Source organism: Misgurnus anguillicaudatus, chromosome 24 (assembly GCF_027580225.2).
Source record: "Misgurnus anguillicaudatus chromosome 24, ASM2758022v2, whole genome shotgun sequence".
NCBI lineage: Eukaryota > Metazoa > Chordata > Actinopteri > Cypriniformes > Cobitidae > Misgurnus > Misgurnus anguillicaudatus.
In genome coordinates, this window is record NC_073360.2 from 26,133,249 (window position 1) to 26,156,991 (window position 23,743).

Below are 23,743 nucleotides of genomic sequence, written 5' to 3' on the forward strand. Positions count from 1 at the left end.
CAAAACAAACAAACTGCAGTTGAATTGATGTTAATTGGAATGCACAACCAAAAAATGAGATTTCTGAAAAATTTAAAAACTGAGTTATCTCGTTTTGCAACGAAACTCTTCAAATATTCTTAAATTTTAAGAAGTTATGATGATATGAAAGTTACAATTATTCTCTATTTCCACAGACCACAGAATCATAATGGATAACTTAACCATCATCGTCAGATTTGAGCTGACCCTGGATCCGCTTTACATCCCTCCAGGAGCCAAATATCCCATATTTTTCATTGGCATCTTTATCTACATGTTTAGTGTTTTTTGCAACCTGACTCTGTTGTTTCTCATTATGTTACAACAAAGTCTCCACAAGCCGATGTATTTTATTCTGTTCAGTCTTCCCCTGAATGATCTTGTTGGTATCACATCAATGTTCCCCAAGGTTCTCTCTGACATCATAACAGAAACCAACTACACATATTATCCTCTCTGTGTGTTTCAGGCTTTCTTACTCCACATGTATAGTGGCGGTGTTTTGTTTACCCTGTCTGCCATGGCGTTTGATCGTTACATTGCCATTTGTATGCCACTGCGATACAATGCTATCATGACACCAAAGGTTGTGATGGGAATTATTGCTCTTATGTGGGCCCTTGATCTTTCATTCCTTGGCATGTTGTTCTCGTTGCAGGGAATGCATTCTAGATGCAGGTCTCACATTGTAAGTTTGTTTTGTGATAACCCCTCTCTCCTTAAACTTACCTGTAGCGATACCACAGTTAATAACATTTTTGGCCTAGTGTTAACTGCATTAATGCAGGTTCTTACTATTTCGATTCAAGGATTTTCATATGTGAAAATTTTGCTCACATGTTTGACCTCAAGCAGATCTAAAGCAAAGAGCAAAGCCATCAACACCTGTCTTGCTCAACTGACTATCCTTATCATATATGAAATAGTTACGATTTTCTATGTACTGTCCCACAGGTTCTCGTATGTTCATTCAAATCTGCAAAAGATTATGGGGATGCTAATTTTTTTAGTGCCACCTCTGTTGAATCCAATTGTTTATGGAATAAACAGCCACAAAATACGAAAACATCTGTTAAAAGTCTTTAAAAGGAGAATCTCAGTGTAAAGTTTATTTTAGGCAGATCGAAAAACTAAACGGAGACCCCTATTTTAAGATTGATGTTAAAAAATGTCATTGTTTTCATTTGTATTGAAATTTGTTTTGTATTAAAACCTTTAAAAGTAATTTTCTTTCAGTCATGGAAGTAAAAATAGCAGGCTTTTAAGTACTGTAAATGGATAGGGTTCTCCAAATACCCAGAGCACTGCAGAGTTTAACTCCAACCCTGAAAAGAAAGCGGCTGGAGCACAAATTTTGTGTAAATAAATGTATATTTTCACATTTTACACCTTTTAATTGCATTTTTAGCCAGAAATTAGTATTGGAGTTTTCAAATTTGTGATAAGTTGTCACAAAGGCGCTCTCTGTTTATATTTCAAACACGCTGCCTTTGAAGTGTGTCCAAAAGCGTTTCCCTTAGCTGCCTCCATGCCTCCACAGTCATTGCCTCATGAGGCAGCGAGGCAACAAGTCAGCTGCCTAAGTTTTCGGACGCAGCCAAGGTCTTCATGATCACAAGACAATCACAGGTGGGTAAGTTTGATTAGGGTTGGACCTAAATTTAAAAACGGTTCTCATCTCACCATATCCACAGGTACAAAGTCATCATATACAATAAATCTGTGGGGTATTTAAAATACAAAATATTTATAAAAAGATGCAATAGTGCAGCTACAGGCGAAGCGGCTAACATCTCGTAATCAGTCCTCATTTATGTCCAAGAGACTCAATAATAATCTTTTACATTTTAATCTTTTAAGTTTGCAAAAGGTTCAGGGGGATTCTTTTTGAAGAGATGAACCAGATAGTGCTGTGTTTCTATGGACACACTATACAGTATATATCAATTTCTATATTGATTTGGGGTGGGGTTAGATGAAAATATCTTTTAAACCATAAATGTTTATCAAACTTTCTACATTTACAAATGCAGGAAATGAAATGCGTCTAATCTGACGTATAAGGCAAAAAACATTAAAACGTAACCACATGTTATATAAGCTGCTGGCTGCTAGAGGGCACTTTATCCCTTACATACACCCTGACGTCGTAATAAGGTGCTTGCACAAACAAACTATTAGGTCGTTATTTTTGGTAAGCCGTCTTGTTTGTATTTGATCTTCATTACGGAGAAATTATTCATACTACTAGTAAATGTTGATGCATTCTTCATTACCACAAATCTACAACCAGGGCCAAGTGGCGAATCGTCGACCTTGGAGCTACATGAGTAGCTTTTAATAATAGCAAGCATGGACGGCATTGTCACGTTGCTTTGGACATAACAGCTGGTTAAACGGTCTGACAAACTGAATATGTAAAAAACCTGCTTAAATGGAGGCTCAATATTGTCCTATTCTAACAAACCATACATCGATATTAACCTTATTTGTTTAGCTTTCAAATGATGTATAAATCTCAATTAAAAAAATGACAAATTTGACTGTTTTTTTTTTTTTGGTGCAGGTTCACCTGGGGTCAGATAATATACCTTATGGCAGGGGTTTTCAAACCTGTCCTGGAGGACCACTAGTACTGCACAATTTGCATGTCTCCCTCATTAGACACACCTGCTTTAAATCTTCAGCTCATTAGTAGAGACTGCAAGACCTGAACTGGGTAACTGAAGGTAACTGAATGAGGTGTGTCCCAAAAGGGAAACATGCAAAATTTGCAGTACTAGTGGTCCTCCAGGACAGGTTTGAAACCCCCTGCCTTATGGTACTGGCCATAACCCCCGATTATTGTTTGAGGTCTGAAAATGTTGTATATTGGTGATTGTATGGGGCTATAGTACATGGGAACACAATGTGGGTGCCTAGCCTACACAGGTTTACAGAGAATAAAGAGTTAATTTTAGAGTTAATTCTCTGTGATCGCAAAGCGTCTGACGTGTTTGAGCTATTATGAGCCAATCGTCTAGATACGCGAGAATGCGCACACCTTTCTCTCTCAGGGGTTTTAAAGCCCCTACACTACTTTGGTGAATACGTGGGGCGAGAGAGAGAGCCCGAATGGGAGAACTTTGTACTGATATGCTTGCCCCTTGAACGCAAAGCGGAGAAACGGCCTGTGCCGGGGGAGAATTGATACGTGGAAGTACGCGTCCTTCAGGTTGATAGATGCGAACCAATCGTTTGGACGAATGCATGGAAATATGCGTTTGGGCGTCAGCATCTTGAACGGCATTCTGTGAAGTGCACGGTTCAGCGAATGCAGGTCCAGGATTGATCGCAAGCCGCTTTTCTTGGTTACAATAAAGTAAGGGCTGTAAAACCCTGACCTCATCTCGGCTGGAGGGACTGGCTCAATCGCTTCCTTCGCCAGTAGAACAGCGATCTCCGCACGGAGGACGTGCGCATCAGCAGCTCTCACTGCAGTGAAACGAACGCCAGAGAATTTGGGGGGGCGCCGGGAAAATTGGATTGCATAGCAGAGACGAATTGTGCGTAAAAGCCAACACAACGGGCTGGGAAGCTGTTTTTCATGCGAGGGGGACTAAGGGCACGATCTGTGTACTCACGGCAAGCGCAGCGGAGGTGATTGCCGGTGTGTGCGTTTCGGCCGCACCGACAGCAGTGTTGTGTGTGGTAACACTCACCTGAGTCCGCTGATGGGTGGGTGAGCAGGAGAGGCTCTGCTGAGGACACCTCAAGCCACTCGATGCAGCCCATAAACGTCTCCTCTCGCGCTCCTCTGATGAGTCGGAGAATGAGGGAGGGTTATGAGCCCGCTCGTGCCTCCAGAACTCTTCTGAAGACCTGGAGATGAAAGTGGAATTCGCTCTTTTTGTGACTAAGTGGGTGAACAGAAACAAAATGAAACCAAGGATTCCCCAACCGGCCCTCCTCCGGTGGGGGGAGTGGTGCCTTCACCATCTCCTGAAGAGCGATCCCCTCCATCTCCAGGTCACCCGTCTCAGAGCCACTTCGAATTACGTTTTCCACCCTTTGAAGTGGGCTGAGCAGGCGGGCTGCTGACGACCGGTTCCTCGCTTCCTAGAAGAGCCCCGGGGAGGAACGGGGGTGGGTGCCGCAGGACGCCCTTGGCGAGGGGCAGATTGAGGCGCCGACGTGGACGGGGCAGGCGCAGGATGCTTCCGACGCGGCATGATTTGAGCGATGGCCTCAGTCTGCTTCTTGGCCACGGAGAATTGCTGAACAAACTCCTTGACCGTCTCGCCGAACAGGCCGACCTGGGAAACTGGAGCATTCAGGAGCCAGGTCTTATCAGCATCCTTCATGTCCACCAGGCACAGCCAGAGATGGCGTTCCTGGACCACCAGAGTCGTAACCTCCCGCGTGCAGGTCCCTGAGAGCCTTAGCCTGGTGAACCTGCAGCAATGCCATGGCATGCAGGGCTGAAGCTGCCTTCCCAAGTACTGAAATGGCCAGCCTGCAGTCCAGATCTGTCACCCACAGAAAACATTTGCCGCATCATAAAGAGGAAAATGCGACAAAGAAGCCTAAGACAGTTGAGCAACTAGAAGCCTGTTTTAGACAAGAATGAGGCAACGTTCCTATTCCTAAACATTGGTCCTCCTCCAGCTGTTCCTTATATGTACATTTAACTTTTCTGGCCTCTTATTGCTACCTGTTTTTGGAATGTATAGCTCTCATGAAATCCAAAATGAGACAATATTTGGCATGACATTTCAAAATGTCTCACTTTCAACATTTGATATGTTATCTAGAGTCTATTGTGACTAAAATATAAGTTTATGAGATTTGTAAATTATTCCATTCCTTTTTTACTCACAATTTCTACAGTGTCCCAACTTTTTCTGATTTGGGGTTCTAGGAAGTAGAATGCCCCCTTTGTGTTGTATTGCCTTCTTTTAACCTGCTCAACATTTTGATATCACAATGAGCTCACATATAGCTCACACTATGATTATCATGGTATGAGAATGGTGTGAAGTCACTGTGATCTTGTGTGATCTCACGTGTTGACTGAGTTAGTATACCTTCAAATTAAAAGATTTTAAAGGTTTAAGATCATGGAAAACATTCAGTCCTGTGACCCTAAACATTTATAGATACACCGGTAGTGTGTAAACTAATGAATGGCTTGTTTGTGATGTGCTGCAGCCCCTATTAGTTTAAACTACTTCTAAATTATTTAATCGGTTTCACAAATCACATGATTAAACAATTACAATGGCAATCTGCATATTATAGATCCATGTACAAGTCATTTTCCCCTGACAGTCTGGGCTAATGCTGTATGGTGACGTCATTAAGATGCATATAAGACAAGTGTGTCTCACTTTGCTTGCTCAGTTGACTGTGGTCTATTGTAATGCATGAGGTGAGTAACATTAATGAAATATTCTGCTTACAGTTTTATGAGTATTCTTCAATTTTAAGTTAAAGAAAATATTCTCTATTTCCACAGACTACAGAGTCATAATGGATAACTTAACCATCATCGTCAGATTTGAGCTGACCCTGGATCCGCTTTACATCCCTCCAGGAGCCAAATATCCCATATTTTTCATTGGCATCTTTATCTACATGTTTAGTGTTTTTTGCAACCTGACTCTGTTGCTTCTCATTATGTTACAACAAAGTCTCCACAAGCCAATATATTTTATTCTGTTCAGTCTTCCCCTGAATGATCTTGTTGGAATCACATTAATGTTCCCTAAGGTTCTCTTTGACATTGTAACAGAAACCAACTACACGTATTATCCTCTCTGTGTGTTTCAGGCTTTCTTACTCCACATGTATGGGAACTGCATCTTGTTCATCCTGGCTGCCATGGCGTTTGATCGTTACGTTGCCATTTGTATGCCACTGCGCTACAATGCCATCATGACACCGAAAGTTGTGATGGGAATTATTGCTCTTGTGTGGGGTCTTGATCTTTTATTCATTGGCGTGTTGTTCTCGTTGCAGGGAATGCATTCTAGATGCAGGTCTCACATTGTAAGTTTGTTTTGTGATAAACCCTCTCTCCTTAAGCTCACCTGTAGCGATACCACAGTTAATAACATTTATGGCCTATGGTTAACTGCATTAATGCAGGTTTTTACTATTTCGATTCAAGGATTTTCATATGTGAAAATTTTGCTCACATGTTTGGCCTCAAGCAGATCTGAAGCAAAGAGCAAAGCCATCAACACCTGTCTTGCTCAACTGGCCATCTTCATCACATATGAAATAGTTATGATTTTCTATGTACTGTCCCACAGGTTCTCCAATATTAATTCAAATCTGCAAAAGATTATGGGGATGTTCATTTTTTTAGCGCCACCTCTGTTGAATCCAGTGGTTTACGGACTAAACAGCCACGAAATACGAAAACATCTGATAAAAGTCTTTAAAAGGAGAATCTCAGTGTAAAGTTAATTTTAGGCAGTTTTTAGGTTGTGTATAAGCATGACAATGGCATGTATAAGCAGTGTATATGCACTGATAAAAGTTTTGTGCTGTTTCAAATCCTGGGACTGGTTTCCTATTATTATCACCAATGCAGAATGGCAGGTATTCAATTGTCAGTGTTAACTACAGTATCATGAAAGTGATTTTTATGTTTTTATTTTGAATATAATATATCATTTGACAATAAATGAGGGTTACACTTTGTTTTGATGGTCCACTTTGGACATTTTGCTAACTGTAAATAGCTTTGCAACTACATGTCAACTAACTTTCAATAATTTGCATCTATACGTCAACTAACTGTCATTAGTGTATTGGTAGACTGTAAGGGTTGAGGTTAGGGAAGAGGTTTGGGTTAGTGGAATAAGTTGACACGCACCTTCAAAGATACTTATAGACAGTTGAATGTCTGTTGAGATATCATCGCAATAAAGTGTTAGTAGATATTAAGCAGACAGTCTGCTAAAGATTGTTAGTTGATAAGTAGTTGCAAAGTTACTTATAATTAGTAAAATGTCTAAAGTGGACTATCGAAATAAAGTGTTACCAAAATGAGTGATAAATCCAGATCATAGATACAAATTAATATGATATATAAAAACATTAAATCATTTATCCTAATATTGACTACTGGAATTTTTCATACCCTATTTTTGTGTTTAAAAACACTTTTTTGTTAATCTGTGTAGCGGGTGGTGCTTTGAAGAAAGCGATAAAGAAAGTGAATCCATTTGCAAAAGGTGTTTATTTGAAAAATCCCAAAAAGGGCCAGCAAACATATCCATAAAGGGTAATCCAAATCAGGCACAAGGTCAAGGCAGGCAGAGTTCACTCAAAATCCAAATATACAGGCACGGGTCAAACACAGGCAGATAAACAGGCAGAATACAGATAACAGAATACAGAAACAAAGTACAGGGAAACGGGTAGGTTGGGCTAAGCATTAATCAGCAGAGAACTGGTGAACAGGAAGTGACTTATATACAAAAACAAACAGGAAGTGTGAAGCGTGACATGGCATGATGAGTTTCAAAATAAAAGTCCGAACAGAGCAGAGAATCAAAATACAAGTACAAATAACAAAAATACACAAAATACAGAAAGGTATATGACAAAACCTTACAATCTGCTCTCTGAGGGAATTATTAAAGTGTATCTTTGGGCAGTATTTTAATGATCTAAGTGCATTTTTAAAGCGCACAGTCTAAACAGGTGTGTCCAAATCACATATAAATTAATGGATTGCGCATGATTTCACAATTGTGAAGCCAACGTGCCGCCATGTTGGTATACCCAAACATTATATTAAATCAATGGACATTATCAGATTTTAAACATCACTTTACTTGTCTTCGTTTTTATATCTGAAGTTACCATGTACATTATTACAACGCAAACATCCTAACCATGTACATAGTTATTTACTGAAAGTTCTACATTTAGCTTTTAAATCAGTTATTATACATTCATCTACATTACAGTATCAGATCAGCAGACAGACCGACAGACCGCAGCATATTTACAAACGTGCTCATTCTGAAATCTAAATAATAAATCCTGCTTTTTACCGTATGTGCATGCAATAATTTGCTGGTTTTGTAATTATGTTATCTTTACAAGTTACCTAACTTATTTAGAGATATAACGCTGACCGTGCAGCTTAATGTCAAAAAACTTTATTTTTACCCGTGTCATTAACAGAATGCAGCAGACTCACCTTAATGTTTTTTTATAAATCCATTATCCTGCCCGATTAAAACATAAACATAACACCAGAATTAACAATTAATTTACGTACACATATCCTAAAAATTAATCTTGTGTGACTGATACGCTGTAAAGCGGGTGAATTTAGAACCAGATTTTGAATGAAAGTCAATGACCCCATCTGCCGGTTGGATGTACAAAGATGGCCGCTCGAACTCTGCGCTGGCTTCACCTAAAGCTGTTACGTTAAGCGTTCTTTGTGCAATCCAGTCATTTGCACATAGAACAATGGTCTAGAACGGGTGTAGGCAAGTTCGGTCCTACAGAGCCGCAGTCCTGCAGAGTTTAGTTTCAACCCTAATCAAAAACACCTGAACAAGCTAATCAATGTCTTTAGGATTTAGACATCAGGTTAGATTATCAGTGCTTAGGCTAAAATATGCAGGACTGCGGCTCTCTAGGACCGAACTTGCCTACCCCTGGTCTAGAAACAGCTAATCCTGGTTGTGAGCTTAAACTTAAAACAAACTGTAAACCTATTTCTGAAATCTGATTGGTGGATTGAAATGTCAACATAATGTTGCCCTGAGGACATCAACCACTTGGCAAAATCAGGAGAGCCTATATAGATCAGTGGTCCGAATGCACTTTTGCTAATTTAACGATGGGAAAAATGGTTTGTGCACGGCCTAAAAGGGTTGTTCCTATTTTTGTTATGAGTAATGGGTGTGTTTTGGGCGTAGCATGCAATACACCAATGAGAGTCTCAGCTCTCATCGCCTTTAAAGGTGCCCTTCCACATAAAAACGTTTTTACTTGTATTTTTTGATATGTGGTAGGTCCATATGTGTTTGTGTTGTGTCGTGAATGTGAAAATTAACTTCTACGACCTTGTCAGCTCTAGTCACGGAAAAGAAATAAGCGGAGAAATCAAGTCAATTAGAAAAGCTGCTCAGTGTGACGTGGAATTGATCGAGCTCATTACTATTCATGAGCTCTCCAACTTGAGGCCGTGCCCACAGAATACGTTTAAGTGAGTTTCTTAACAAGTTACAGCAAGGATGGCTGAATGTCAACCGTACCATATTCGGGCCATTGTTTTTCGTAGAGAGACATCATTCTGTAACGTAGGGCTGCTTACACAACGCAATATTAAGTAAAGAGTTAGGGCAGAGTAATAAAAGATCTATCCAAATTTCACTATTCAGGCAAAAAGAAGTTGCCTCATAAAGTCGTACTTTGATCAAAGTTAAAGGTGGAGTCCATGATGTTTGAAAGCCAATGTTGATATTTGAAATCACCTAAACAAACACGCCCCTACCCCAATAGAATCTGGACCTTCTGTTGATAGACCCGCCCCACACATACGCAACCCGGCATTTGATTTGATTTGATTGGCTATAAGTGTGTTTTGGTAGTCGGCCCGTCTTCTTTTCCAAAGCGTTTTTCAAACATCGTGGACTCAGCCTTTAAGAACAGTTCTATAATCTACTCAAAGTGCTCTATTTTCATGTACTAATTTTGTACTTAATATAGCCTACATTTTTTGTTCCTTAGTACATTAATATGAAATATGCTAAAATGTAATTCCACCTGCCACAGTGGCTGGTGGTCAAAAAAGTTAACTTCAGGATCTGGGCATCACGCATTTTTAAGGTAAGATTACTGGGGTCACGCAATGTACATTCTACTGCGTTTATGTGTACTTTTAAAACATTAGGCTACTTAAAGCAATAAAATAGCATTGTGACTTTTGAAAAATTGTGTTTTCATCACCTATATCTGAAAACTTCTTAAGAACAACTAACCACGAGACGATTGATGGGACAATATAAGACTATCTGAGCGTCGTATGAAGTTTTAACCGTGCTCCTAATTTAAAACATTTACAGCAGTAGCGATATTTGTCATTTCGCTAAAGTTATAGTGAACTACAAACAATCTTCTAACCACCAAACTAACCACAGAATGCACTGTGCCATATTAGCAGCGGAAGTCGGTTGACAAAATGTGGAAGAGCGAAGAATTAAAAAGGGGCGTGGCGGAATAAGGGCTTACCTTGGCTGAAGCCCAGGGGCCTCCCAAGTTCAAGGGCCTCCCAAGTTTGCGTTCATGACGAGCTGAAAATGTCATATTGTTTTGTAACTTGTCGGGTTTTCTGTCAATCACTCTAATTGCACGTTACATGGCTGCTGATTGGTCCGTTGTAACTTAACTTGAAATAAAATGTCAGACGTAATTCCGCGTAATGTAATTAAGTGCGCGTTGTCAACTTGACATTCCTGCACGTTAAACTGAGTGTGACAGAGAAACGGGAAATAATCCACCAACAAATGAAAGAGTAATTTCTGAAATTTCATAATAAGCACTAGTGAGGTGCAGGTCTCTCTCTCTCTTTCGTGCGCGTGCTAGCTCATTCGCTCTTTGTGCTCGTTCAGCTGAGTCTCTGGCATGCAGAAGTCTCTCCCACCGTGCACAAGAAACTGTGCCGCTAAATTAAGAATGGAGTTCCCGCACATAATGCTGTTAGTTGTTATAAAGTTTAAGTTTACTCGCGTTTATATCAGTGACGCGTGCGCAGCTGAAGCGATGTAGTTTGACGCGACGTCAGCTCACAGTACACACATCTGTTGGTAGAAAGACGAGAAAGAGACGCAACGGTAAAGGTGCAAGTCTAAGAAAGTAAAGAGCGACAAGACCATCTCAAATGATCATCCCCTGATAGCACCATTATAATCTCATTATCTAAAGATCTTATATACAGGTATGTTCCCTGTCTGTCTTGTGCATATTCATACTTGGTCGTTTTACATGCTTATGTATGCATAAATACTAAATACAATGCATACTATATCTTCAGTAGCCTACAAAATAAATAACTGATTAAAAAACAAGATTCTGTCTATAAAGACTAATCTTTTGTTATCATTAATGCATTTAACAAGATTCTGTCTATAAAGACTTATCTTTTGTTATCATTAATGCATTTTCACTTTAAAACTAACTTTAACTTATTATATTTTTAAAACTGTGGTGAGCATTTAGTTAGTGAGTGGCAATTTTCTCCAAATTATATTCCAAAAACTATATAAACATAAAGCTTATAAACATATAAACTTTCACACATTTTGGTTTTATTATCACCACAAGTTGCTGTGTGTGGTTGTTAAATAAAGTGTCTTGTGTTTATGCTCAAATGGGCTCAGTGATATGTTAATAACAATATTATGGTGTTTTCTGGCTCAAAGAGGGAAAACTCACTGTTGTATGTCTCGAAAGAAACTAATGCATTTTGTGATGTAGATTACCTAGATATTACACTTAAAAAAAGAGACTATAAATCGAGGGGAAGGGGGGCCTACAAAACCTCTTAGCCCCGGGGCCTCACATTAGGTTAAGGTGGCCCTGAATAAGGTGAATATGTTTTTGTACAATATGTGGTGAAGAACAGTCTTTCAACACAGCATGACGTCATTATCAAAGTAATAAGTGCTTGTTTAGTTTTTTTAACGTTTGAAAAGATGTCCTCAGTAATCCAATATTTTCATGAGTGATGTATAGTCTCTGTCTCCAAAAGTAAACAGACAACAGCAGAAGTCATCGTGGAAAGGCTGTTAAACTTGATTTGCGACTCGCTATTTTTAAATTCAGTTCAATCGCATGTAGGCGGAACTAACAATGACTGACGAATCATATTCAACGTTTCATGTTGACAAGTGTGTGCACCAATAGGTTAAAAGAAAACTGCGAAACTGCAAGAACATGCAAACGTGCACTTATATTTTATATTTTAATTATATTTATAATTGTATTACATATATGAAATTATAGTGTGATAAGACGTCTATTCGTAGTACTATTATTTATTTTTGTTAAATTATTTACAGATTTGTCTGGAAAATGGCCTTCTGATTGGATGGGCCACAACTCAAAGTGGGCGGGCCCAGGCCCGGCCAGGCCCACCCGTAGCTTCGCCACTGCGTACTTGTAGTTATAAGGGAACAATATTTTAAGTTTGGGTTAATAAGGGGGTAAGAATATATGGAAAATTATTCTCTAAGTATTTCATAACTACAGGGTACCTATTGTAATATTACGTGGTATGTATGACTTACGTCTATGGGTAATATGGTCTATGTAATATGTTTTTTTTTCATATATGCTACTTACCTGATGAAGTGTGTTAGGACGTCGGTTTGATTGGTTGCTTTGTTTCTGTGTTTTCATTGTCTGTGTTTATGTTTTACAGCTCTGCTCATGCGCGTCTGTCACTCGGGTTCTTCATCTTCGTGATTTCTTACACCTGCGTCACGCACCTGTTTATTATTTACCCCTCGTTTGGTTTGCTATATTAGTGCCCTTAGCCTTTCGTTCCCTGCGAGTTCGTCATTGTAAAAGGTTCTTATCTCATCATATCCACAGGTACAAAGTCATCATATACAATAAATCCGTGGGGTATTTAAAAAACAAAATATTTAAAAAAAGAGGCAATAGTGCAGCTACAGGCGAAGTGGCTAACATCTCGTAATCAGTCCTCATTTATGTCCAAGAGACTCAATAATAATCTTTTACATTTTAATCTTTTAAGTTTGCAAAAGGTTCAGGGGGATTCTTTGTGAAGAGATGAACCAGATAGTGTTGTGTGTTTCTATGGACACACTATACAGTATATATCAATTTCTATATTGATTTGGGGTGGGGTTAGATGAAAATATCTTTTAAACCATAAATGTTTATGAAACTTTCTACATCTACAAATGCAGAAAATGAAATGTGTCTAATCTTACGTTTAAGGCAAAAACATTAAAATGTAACCACAGGTTATATAAGCTGTTGGCCGCTAGAGGGCACTTTATCCCTTACACGCACCTTGATGTCGTAATAAGGTGCTTGCACAAACAAACTATTAGGTCGTTATTTTTAGTAAACCGTCTTGTTTGTATTTGATCTGCATTACGAAGAAATTATTGACACTACTAGTAAATGTTGATGCATTCTTCATTACCGCAAATCTACAACCAGGGCTAAGTGGCGAATTGTCTACCTTGGGGGTACATAAGTAGCTTTTAATAATAGCAAGCATGGGCGGCATTGTCAAGTTGCTTTGGCCATAACCGCTGGTTAAATGGTCTGACAAACTGAATATGTAAAAAAACCTGCTTAAATGGAGGCTAAATATTGTCCTATCCTAACAAACCATACATCGATGGTAACCTTATTTGTTTAGCTTTCAAATGATGTATAAATCTCAATTAAAAAAATTGACAAATATGACAAATATTTTTGGTGCAGGGTCACATGGGGTCAGATAATACACCTTATGGTACTGGCCATAACATCCGATTATTGTCTGAGCTCTGAAAACGTTGTATATTGGTGATTGTATGGGGCAATAGTACATGGGAACCTTTTAACAATAACAAGCAGGAGCGGCAGTGTTAAATTGCTTTAGCCATAACCTTTAGTTATACGGTCGAGTTTGTGACTGTGGGCCTGCACAACAGATCCTGTGTAGCAATGGCAACCGAATAAACGAATGCAATATTAAGTTAAGGCAGAGTAATGAAACATCTATTCAAATTTCACAAGTATTGAAGAAAACAATCTGTTAAATTCGTACAAGATTTTATCCGTTGAAGTCAGACGATTAGCTAATGCTAAACAGTAACAATAGCACCAGAAAGACCAAATAATATGTTCCTTTGGCATTCCAAATAAACTGTTATGTGTTAATACAATCCTATGCATTGTATCACGCGCTTCTCTGATCTCTGTGATGCCTCTTTTTTAGCAATAATTCCAGCCATTTTAATTTACAACATGCTGTTTTCGGTGTTAAATAATAGTGCTTATACCACGGGTCTGTTGAATGCTGTATTCTGATTGGTTGAGAAATGTTCCGTGGGTATGCATTATTTTTTGATAGCCGCACACCTAACTTTTTAAATGTCTTAAAAATAGGCACCGGAGCAATGTTTGTGGTGACCGTAGTATAAGGGGAATAATTGACCCTGGTCCTTTGAATTATTTGAAAATAATGCACACCCGCAATGTAACGGCACTCCACGACCTTGGGTGTGCATTATTTTCTTCTAATTCAATGGCCTGTTGTCAATTATTTCTTACAAATACCAGTCATAAAACACGTGCAAACATTAGTAAATTGCGTTGCGTGAATTATTTAAATAATCTCCTCCCAAAGAGTTTGCGTCTTTTTTTATTCCTTTTTTAAAAACTAGCGCTAATTATCCATTACAGTCATGCGCTAATGCTGTATAGTGACATCATTAAGATTCATATAAGAAAAGTGTGTCTCACTGTGCTTACTCAGTTGACTGTGGTCTATTGTATTGCATGAGGTGAGTAACATTACTGAAATGTTCTGCTTACTGTTTTATGAGTATTCTTCAATTTAAAGTTAAAGAAAATTAAGATTTTTCTCTATTTCCACAGACTACAGAGTCATAATGGAGAATTTATCCATCATAGTCAGATTTGAGATGACCCTGGATCCGCTTTCCATCCCTCCAGGAGCCAAATATCCCATATTTTTCACTGGCATCTTTATCTACATGTTTAGTGTTTTTTGCAACCTGACTCTGTTGTTTCTCATTATGTTACAACAAAGTCTCCACAAGCCGATGTATTTTATTCTGTTCAGTCTTCCCCTGAATGATCTTCTTGGTATCACATCAATGTTCCCTAAGGTTCTCTCTGACATTGTATCAGAAACCAACTACACATATTATCCTCTCTGTGTGTTTCAGGCTTTTTTACTCCACATGTATGTTGGCGGTGTTTTGTTCACCCTGGCTGCCATGGCGTTTGATCGTTACATTGCCATTTGTATGCCACTGCGATACAATGCCATCATGAAACCGAAGGTTGTGATGGGAATTATTGCTCTTATGTGGGGCCTTAATCTTTCATTCATTGGCGTGTTGTTCTCCTTGCAGGGAATGCATTCTAGATGCAGATCTCACATTTTAAGTTTGTTTTGTGATAACCCCTCTCTCCTTAAGCTCACCTGTAGCGATACCACAGTTAATAACATTTTTGGCCTAGCGTTAACTGCATTAATGCAGGTTTTTACTATTTCGATTCAAGGATTTTCATATGTGAAAATTTTTCTCACATGTTTGGCCTCAAGCAGATCTGAAGCAAAGAGCAAAGCCATCAACACCTGTCTTGCTCAACTGGCTATCTTCATCATATATGAAATAACTATGCTTTTCTATGTACTGTCTCACAGGTTCTCCAATATTAATTCAAATCTGCAAAAGATTATGGGGATGCTAATTTTTTTAGTGTCACCTCTGTTGAATCCAATTGTTTACGGACTAAACAGCCACGAAATCGAAAACATCTGATAAAAGTCTTTAAAAGTTAGTTTTAGGCCGTTTTTAGGTTGTGTATAAGCATGACAATGGCATGTATAAGCAGTGTATATGATAAAAGTTTTGTGCTGTTTCAAATCCTGGGACTTGTTTCCCATTATTATCATCAATACAGAATGCAGAATTGCAGGTATTTCATTGTCAGTGTTAACAGATATGCACTATCATGAATGTGATTTTTATGTTTTATTTTAAATATAATATAGCATATCATTGGATAATTAATATGTGATAAATACAGATCAGAGATACAAATTAATATGATTAATAAAATCATTATATAATGTATCTTAATATTGGCTATTGGAATCTTTTCATGTCATCGTTTTTGTATTTAAAAGACCTTTTTAGTTAATCTGCTCTGCTCTGAGAATTATTAAAGTGTATTTAACTATATGGGCCCTATGTTAATCTAAGTGCATTGTTTAAAGCGCATGGCGCACAGTCTTGTTGTTCCTATTCTTGTAATGAGTAACGGGTGTGTTTTCATCCCTTTTAAAAGCCAGTTTCGCTCGCACCATGCTGATTCCCTATTTAGATGGCAGAAATTGTAAACTGAAAAACTAAACTGAGAAAAAAAGACCCCCATTTTAGGATTGATGTAAAAAATCCTACGCTATTTTTGGAAGATAAAAAACAATTACTGTTGTGGTTTCCCTTTTTCAGATGAAACAATCTTCAATCTTAGGTTTTGATTTCAAAGATGGACTTTATTGTCAGCAAAATAAAGCCGTGAGGAGATCTTGCAAGATCCACTAAAGTTTTACTGTACCCCAAGTGGTATATATAAGGTGGCCTCCCCACCCCATGTACTCCATATATGGTCTAATATTCAGTAACATATGGTTTGTATCATATGGAAAACATATGGCATCACTTTGTCTATGGTTATATTCATATAGAAAACATAATGGTAAACACACACTAGTAAACTATGGTTATATTCATATAGAAAAACATAATGGTAAAGTAAGATTATACTTAATTCCTTTATATTCGGATTAAAACAAACTTCATCATAATCCCCGCTCTGAGGCTTATTTAGCCTCACTTTCCTGTTTATTTATTTTAATCCGGAGTGCCGTTTCATAATTCAGTTTCTCAGTTATCACTATACATCGTGGTTAAAGAAAACCACTATACATTACCAATTACTAAATTATGCCACTGCACTTCGAACTATGGACAATAAGAGCAAACATCTTTCCATTCTTATTTTGTCTTTGAATGTAAAAGTAAAAGAACTTAAGTCCTACATAAACAGTTTGTGTGCAATTGGTTCTGCACTTGTCTGCGGCTGTTGTAGTTATATTGAACATATGTGGTAAAACTGGGTAAATACATGGTACAAAATATATGATAATCATACCGTATATATAAATGTTGGCAAATGAAAAGCAATAATATAGTAAGTAATTAAAACAAAAATAAAGTATGCATAGAGAACAAATAACTGTAAAGTAAAATCAAACCAAGTAAGTAGAAATAAACAAAATTAAGTAAAGCATGCATAATAATTATAAAGTAAATATAAAGTTAAATCAAAAAATAAGTAACCAGAAATAATCAACAAAACTAAGTATGTATGATAACCATAAAGTAAAATGTAAATTTAAATCAAACCAAATAAAAATAACACAAGTGAATATAAAATTCCCCAATATAAACTAAAGCTAAGCATACATATAAAACCCAATATAAACTAAAGCTAAGCATACATATAAAACCCAAAACAAACCCAGAAAAAATCTGCTATTGCTTGTGTTTGATCAGTATAGGTGTCTACATCGGGGAATGCTGTAGTTTGATTTTCACAGGTTTTTTCTGGAATTATTATCTTCCCATTTCTTATTCCTGATGACCTCATAGGTGGGAGATCTAAGGTATCACTGACGTGTCGAATTTTTGTCTTATCTAAAGTCCAAATTACTTTGCATTTTCCTTTAAATTTACCCATATTAATATTCCCTGTGGTTTTTACAAAGCACTCATATTCCTTACTATAATCTATGATGTACCATTGTGGGATTTTTATTTGATCATTTTGTATTTGCATAATTTTTGATACACAGATGCCTCGACATTTAGCTGCTAATGATCGTTTGTGTCGATACATAAGTCTTTCTCTGCTATTACTTAGCGAACCCAAACATTCTGCTGGACAAATAGGTTTGTACAGTTTCACATTACAATGGAGTCTATTCATCTCAGCACATTTTTCAAAATCAAATGGATTTGGCACTATTATTACTTGACTTGCAGGTGATTTAGCACAAAACAAACAGTTTTTTTCTTGTAAATCTGTTGCTGTAAAAGTTGCCCATTCATACCATTGATTACTTTTTGCCGTTTCCCATAAAATGTCTAGTTGGGTATCTTCTCCGTACATACTGTAATCGTCCTCAATATCTCTACGTTGTTTTCCTCTCCATGTTAGTTCAGTTGTATTTGAGATTGTATTGTTCCTCAGTCCTTTTGAGGGTTCAACAATCAATGGCAAGTATGTATGGTTAAGCGTTTGTGTTGACGGTAGTAACGTTGAAGACTTAAGGGATGTGTTATTCAAAGTCTCTGTGTTTGTATATGGCATTGACATAAGGGATGTGTGATTCAAAGTCTGTGTGGGTGCAAGCGCTGTTGACGTAAGGGATGTAGAGTTCAAAGTTTGTGTGGTTGCAAACGCTGTAGACGTAAGGGATGTAGAGTTCAAAGTTTGTGTGGTTGCAAACGTAGTTGTTGTAAAGGAGGTATGGTTCAGAGTCTGTGTGGTTGCAAACGTAGTTGATGTAAAGGAGGTATGGTTCAGAGTCTGTGCGGTTGCACGCTCCGTTGCTTTAAAAGTTGTAAGATTAAAAGGCTGTGTGGTTGAAAGTGAAGTTGATGACAGGGAAGTGTGGTTCAGCATTGGAGTTACAGGTGTTGAAGTCAATGGCAGGGTGGTGTGATTCCGGGCCTGAATAACTGGAGGCGGAGTCGTGGTGTTGTTTAAAGCATGAACTGGCCACAAGCATATGATGATCAGGCATGTCGTCAGATGTGTTCTGTCCATGGTCATTTCCTGATGCCACATCTTGTGCCTCATTGCTTTTAGCAGAAGTTTCTTGGCTGGTTGTTCCAAGGCTGTCCTCTCCAGTCACTGTTTTTTCTTTATGAGCTTTAGTGCAGTGGTTTAAGTGGTACCACGTGTTGCTGCCTTCCACTCGGACTGCTGTTGGGGTAGAGGCCACCACTTTATATGGTCCTTCCCTTCTGGCTTCGTTCCATTTCCTCCTGAAAACCCTCAGATAGACTTGGTCCCCTGGGACAATTGGACATGTGGTCTCCGTCTCCTCACTCGGCTGCTTTCTCCTTTCCTGCACAAAAATAGCTTTATGGATAGCAGTTAGCTTTTTCATGTATGACCTTAATTCCATTTGCAATTGCTCTAATGGAGGCCCAGAATATGGACCTCTGCAGTGTGGAGCGGGCATAGGTCGACCTGTAAGCATTTCATGCGGTGTTAGATGTGTAGTTCTGTTAGTTTGCATGCGATAGCTCATTAGTGCAAGAGGTAAAGCATCAATCCAGTTAAGTTTAGTACTAGCACATATTTTGTTGAGTTTTGCCTTAATGATTCCATTGGCTTTTTCAACCATCCCTTGAGATTGTGGATGATAAACACATCCCAATCTTTGCTTTATTCTTAAATGTTGTAGTACTTGTTTTACTGTTTTTTGAATGAACGCTGATCCATTATCTGAACTTATTTCTGATGGTATTCCGAATCTAGGAATAACCTCTCTTGTCAGAAATTTGATTACTGTTCCGGCTCCTTCGTCAGCCGACGGTACAGCCTCCACCCAACGACTAAACCTACAAATAACAACAAGCAAATATTTCTTACCCTGCACTCTCTTAATCATATCCACATAATCCATAACCAAGTGTTTAAATGGTCCCTCTGGTACAGGAATATGACCTATTGCTGTTGTTATTCCTTTTCTGACATTGTACTTGGCACAAATTTCACATGTTGACAAAAACTCCTCTACTGTTGCATACAAATAGGGAGACCAATATCCTTGTTCTTTAATTTTTCTAATCACTTCTGCTCGAGCACAGTGGTCAAATCCATGCGCGTCTGTGATTAGAACATTTAACAGTGCTGTTGGTGCAACAATGTGACCTTCATGCGACCGCCAAATGTTTTGGGAGTCTTTTGTGGCCCCTCTTCGGTGCCACATAGATTGCTCATATGGTCCTGCCTGTTGTTGAATCCGAGCAATATCATCAATGGTTGGGTTGGGTTCAATAAGAACTTCTGGAGCTATTATTGCCACCTGACACCCGGAGGCCTTTTTGGCCTCTAAATCTGCTGCATTATTACCCTTGATGACATAACTATTTCCTTTTTTGTGAGCTTGACATTTGATAATGGCCAGTCTTTTTGGCAACATCATAGCTGATATTAATTCAACTATCTGTTCAGCATGTTGAATAGGAGTGCCATCACTTCTTTTAAAACCTCTTTGTTTCCATACTGCCCCATAGTGGTGACAGACGCCATGGCTATAGGCTGAGTCTGTCAGAATGTTTGCTGTTTGCCCTTTTGCCAATTTGCATGCTGCTGTAAGAGCTTTTAATTCTGCCAATTGAGCTGAGCACGGCTGTGCGCAGTGTTGGGACAGTACAGACACAAAATCCTCTCCCTCTTTTTTCACTACTGCATAACCAGTGTGAATTCCTGAAACTTGATCCATCCACAAAGTAAGTGACTTCTGCTTCAGTAATTGGGGTAGATTCGAGATCGGGTCGTAACCTGGTGAATGCTAACGAGTCAGCAACACATTCATGTGGCTCACCTTCATAAGCCAAAGGAATCAACTCTGCAGGATTCACCGTGTTACACCGTTTAATTGTTACATCTGGATGTGTCAGTAGTAACGAATATGCCAAAATACGGGCTTGTGTCAAAACAAATTTTCCCTGTTCAATTAACTCTGCAATTTTGTGATGGGTATATATGATAACTGGATACCCCATAGTTATTGAAGAGGCCTTTTCATATGTTTGAAATACTGCTGCCAGACCTTGCTGATAACAAGGTGGATATCCTTGTGCTACATTGTCTAGTTTAGTACTGTAGTATGCTATTGGTTGCTTTTTCCTACCACTGCAGGTTTCTTGCATTAATACTGCAGAAGCATATCCATCAGCTCTGTTGGCAACAAACAGGTGGAAGGGTTTAGTATAATCAGGTGTACTTAAAGCAGGTGCTTTTTGAAGCTCCTGTTTAATTGACTCAAAGGCTGCTAATGCATCTGTAGTCCACTTTAAGGGAGCACTAAGATTTTGTAGCCCAGCCTGTTTCATAATGTCTCTCAATGGTGCTGTTCTGATTGCATAATCTTCTATCCAATCAGCATTGAAACCTGTCATGCCCAAAAAAGTCATCATCTGTCCTACTTTTTGTGGCAATGGTGCTTTACTTATGCCTTCTAGGTGTGCTGGGGCTATGGCCTTTGTTCCATATGAGATTAACCTCCCTAAATATTCCACCTGTGGCTGGCAATATTGTAGTTTGGTTTTGGATACTTTATGACCTCCTTGAGCTAGTTTAGTCAGTACTGTTATTGAGTCTCTATGGCATTGTTCCAGTGATGTTGAACAAATCATCAAATCATCCATGTATTGCAGCAAAGTGCTGTCTATTATGAGATCTTCCAAATCAGCTTTGAGTACCTGATTAAATATTGTTGGTGACATTTTGAAACCCATTGGTAATTTACAATATGAATATTGTTTACCAGCATAAGTAAATGCAAACAAATATCTACTTTCCTCAGCAATTGGTACACTGAAAAAAGCAGAACATAGATCAATCACAGTGAAGTATTTAGCATCAGGGGGGACATTTGTTAGCAGAGTGTGTGGGTTTGGCACATCAACTTCACTATCCTCTACTATGTCATTTATTGCTCGTAGATCATGTACGAGGCGCCATTTAGTTTTGTTTGCTTTAAGTACAGGATAAATTGGAGTATTACAATAGCTGTTTGTTTCAAAAAGTACCCCAGCTTTCAATAATCCTTCAATAGTAGCCCTTATACCCAATTCAGCCTCTGGGCGTAATGGGTATTGTGCTTTCCTGGGAAGGCAAATGTTTGGTTTAAGTTTCACTTTCACTGGGCTGGCTGATTTTACCAAGCCCACATCTGTTTCAGATTTGGACCACAGCTCTGGTGGGACTTGTCGTTCCACATCCTGTAGTAATTCAGCATTATAACTCTCTTCTGTTTCAAGTTTTGTCATCATCTGAACTTGTTTCTGCTGATTAATAATTACTTCCTGAGGAATTCCTAACAGTGAGGTTCCATACAGAATTTTAATGTAATTTTTATCAGCAGAATGAAAAATCAATGTATTTTCTGTTATCTCCCATTGACTTTGTGAGGCCTTTTTCAGCATAGGCCCAACATCTTTTGATTTCCAATTTTCCCCTACATACAGAGATATATGTGGTACAGAATCAGCTATAGTAAACCATTTGTTTGTGAAGTCATTCTCCTTTAAGGTTATAGCTGCTCCCTGTTTGCCTATTATGATAGAATCTGAAATTAACTCAATTTGTTGCCCTTTGGTTTCTTCCTGCCATCTCGTTTCAAGTTCTGTACTTCTTAAAGGATCATATATCATTGCACAATGGAACTGTGACTTTGGTATTTGTGCATCAGGAATCTGTGCTTCAATGAATTTACCCCATTTATCAAGTGCTTGTTTAACATCATTCTCAATCTGTCCTAACCAGTACACATTAGCTTTTGGCTCAGAGATCATCATTTGAGTTCCTTTTATATCCACATACACTCCCTCTGCAGAACACCAAATTTTAAGACCCAATTTACACAAAGCATCTCTTCCTAAAAGGTTAATAGGAGTCTGGTTTGATATCAGGATTGGTAAGGTCACACGGTTGTTTTTAGTTTGTAGACAAATCGGAGCGGTCATTGGAATTAACTGAATTTGTCCCGAGAATCCTATTGTCTTTACAAATTTGCCAGACATGGGGAGATGTGATGCATAATTTGAATTTACACATGTATAAACCGCTCCTGTGTCTACCATCATGGGTATGTTTTTTCCTTCTACTTTAACCTGTAAAATTGGTTCTTGATTTGCATTAGTGGTTAAAATTGGTAACTGACTCTCCCCAATAGGATTCTCTGGGCATCCCTAAAAATCTGGGTTTGTACCTACCCAGGGATTCACAGGACCTCGCACAGACCTCTGCCAATTCTTCCCCCTTCTACCCCCAGGGGACTGGATCCATGAATGGCTCGGACAAGCACTCTTCAAATGACCTTTTTCTTTGCACCCCCAACAGATGATGTCAGAAAGTCTGTCTGTTCCTCTCCTGTCCCCTTGTGGTGGATTTTTTGTCCACCCCATCGGCCCTGGCTGTTGATTGTATACATTGATGATGGGCACGGGGGTCTGGTGTGCATTAGGAGGGTTTGTTGCGGGAGGGGTCGGCTGAACAGCTGGTGGAGGAAAAGTCACAGGAGCCATCATTGACATCTGGTTGTGTTCGTCTTTCTGCACGGCTGCTTGAATCTTTCTCTTGTTTTTGTTTGAAAGTTCTTCCAGCTGTAACTGTGTCAGTTTTCTTCGCAGTTCTTTCTCTTGCGTTTTCAGTTTCTGTTCATTTTTTCTGAATAAGTCCACAGCATGAGACACATGGTCACAAAACTCTTTGTGTGATTTAGAGTTTAGACCTACCACATCTTCTAGTTTGCTTTTTACAGTCTGTGGCATAGCATCCACTATGGCATTTCTAAAAAGGGTGGTCATTAGAGGATCCCCCTCGGGGTCTCCCTCAGTCTCTTGTTTCCATCTCTTTAATTGTCTTTGAACGTAAGTGAGGGGATTTTCTGTTTCCCCCAGTTCCTCCCCCTTCAGTGCCTTGGGGTCGATTCTGGTTTCATACTCAGTTCGTAAAACTCGCCACACTTCGGGGCGGTATGCATCAAAAACAATTCCATCCATGTCGTAGGAATTCACGGCTCTGTGTAAATTAGCGTCTTGGAGGATCTGATCAGTCTTAGCTCCCCCTACGATCTTCGCTAGAAGGGCTTTGATGTCTCCAACTGCAA

The 23,743-nt window shown here is 38.8% G+C and overlaps 3 protein-coding genes across 3 annotated transcripts; all 3 read left to right on the forward strand.

The window, feature by feature from the left end:
• The first annotated feature begins 190 nt into the window (after nucleotides 1-190).
• Nucleotides 191-1,126, forward strand: LOC129438207 (olfactory receptor 52L1-like). The gene has a single exon (XM_055196847.2). The coding sequence runs from the start codon at nucleotides 191-193 to the stop codon at nucleotides 1,124-1,126; it is 936 nt and encodes a 311-aa protein (XP_055052822.2).
• Nucleotides 1,127-5,532: 4,406 nt separating this feature from the next.
• Nucleotides 5,533-6,468, forward strand: LOC129438208 (olfactory receptor 52L1-like). Its single transcript, XM_055196848.2, has one exon. The coding sequence runs from the start codon at nucleotides 5,533-5,535 to the stop codon at nucleotides 6,466-6,468; it is 936 nt and encodes a 311-aa protein (XP_055052823.2).
• Nucleotides 6,469-14,681: 8,213 nt separating this feature from the next.
• LOC129438211 (olfactory receptor 1-like) lies at nucleotides 14,682-15,604 on the forward strand. The gene has a single exon (XM_073863224.1). The coding sequence runs from the start codon at nucleotides 14,682-14,684 to the stop codon at nucleotides 15,582-15,584; it is 903 nt and encodes a 300-aa protein (XP_073719325.1). The 3' UTR covers nucleotides 15,585-15,604.
• Nucleotides 15,605-23,743: the final 8,139 nt, after the last annotated feature.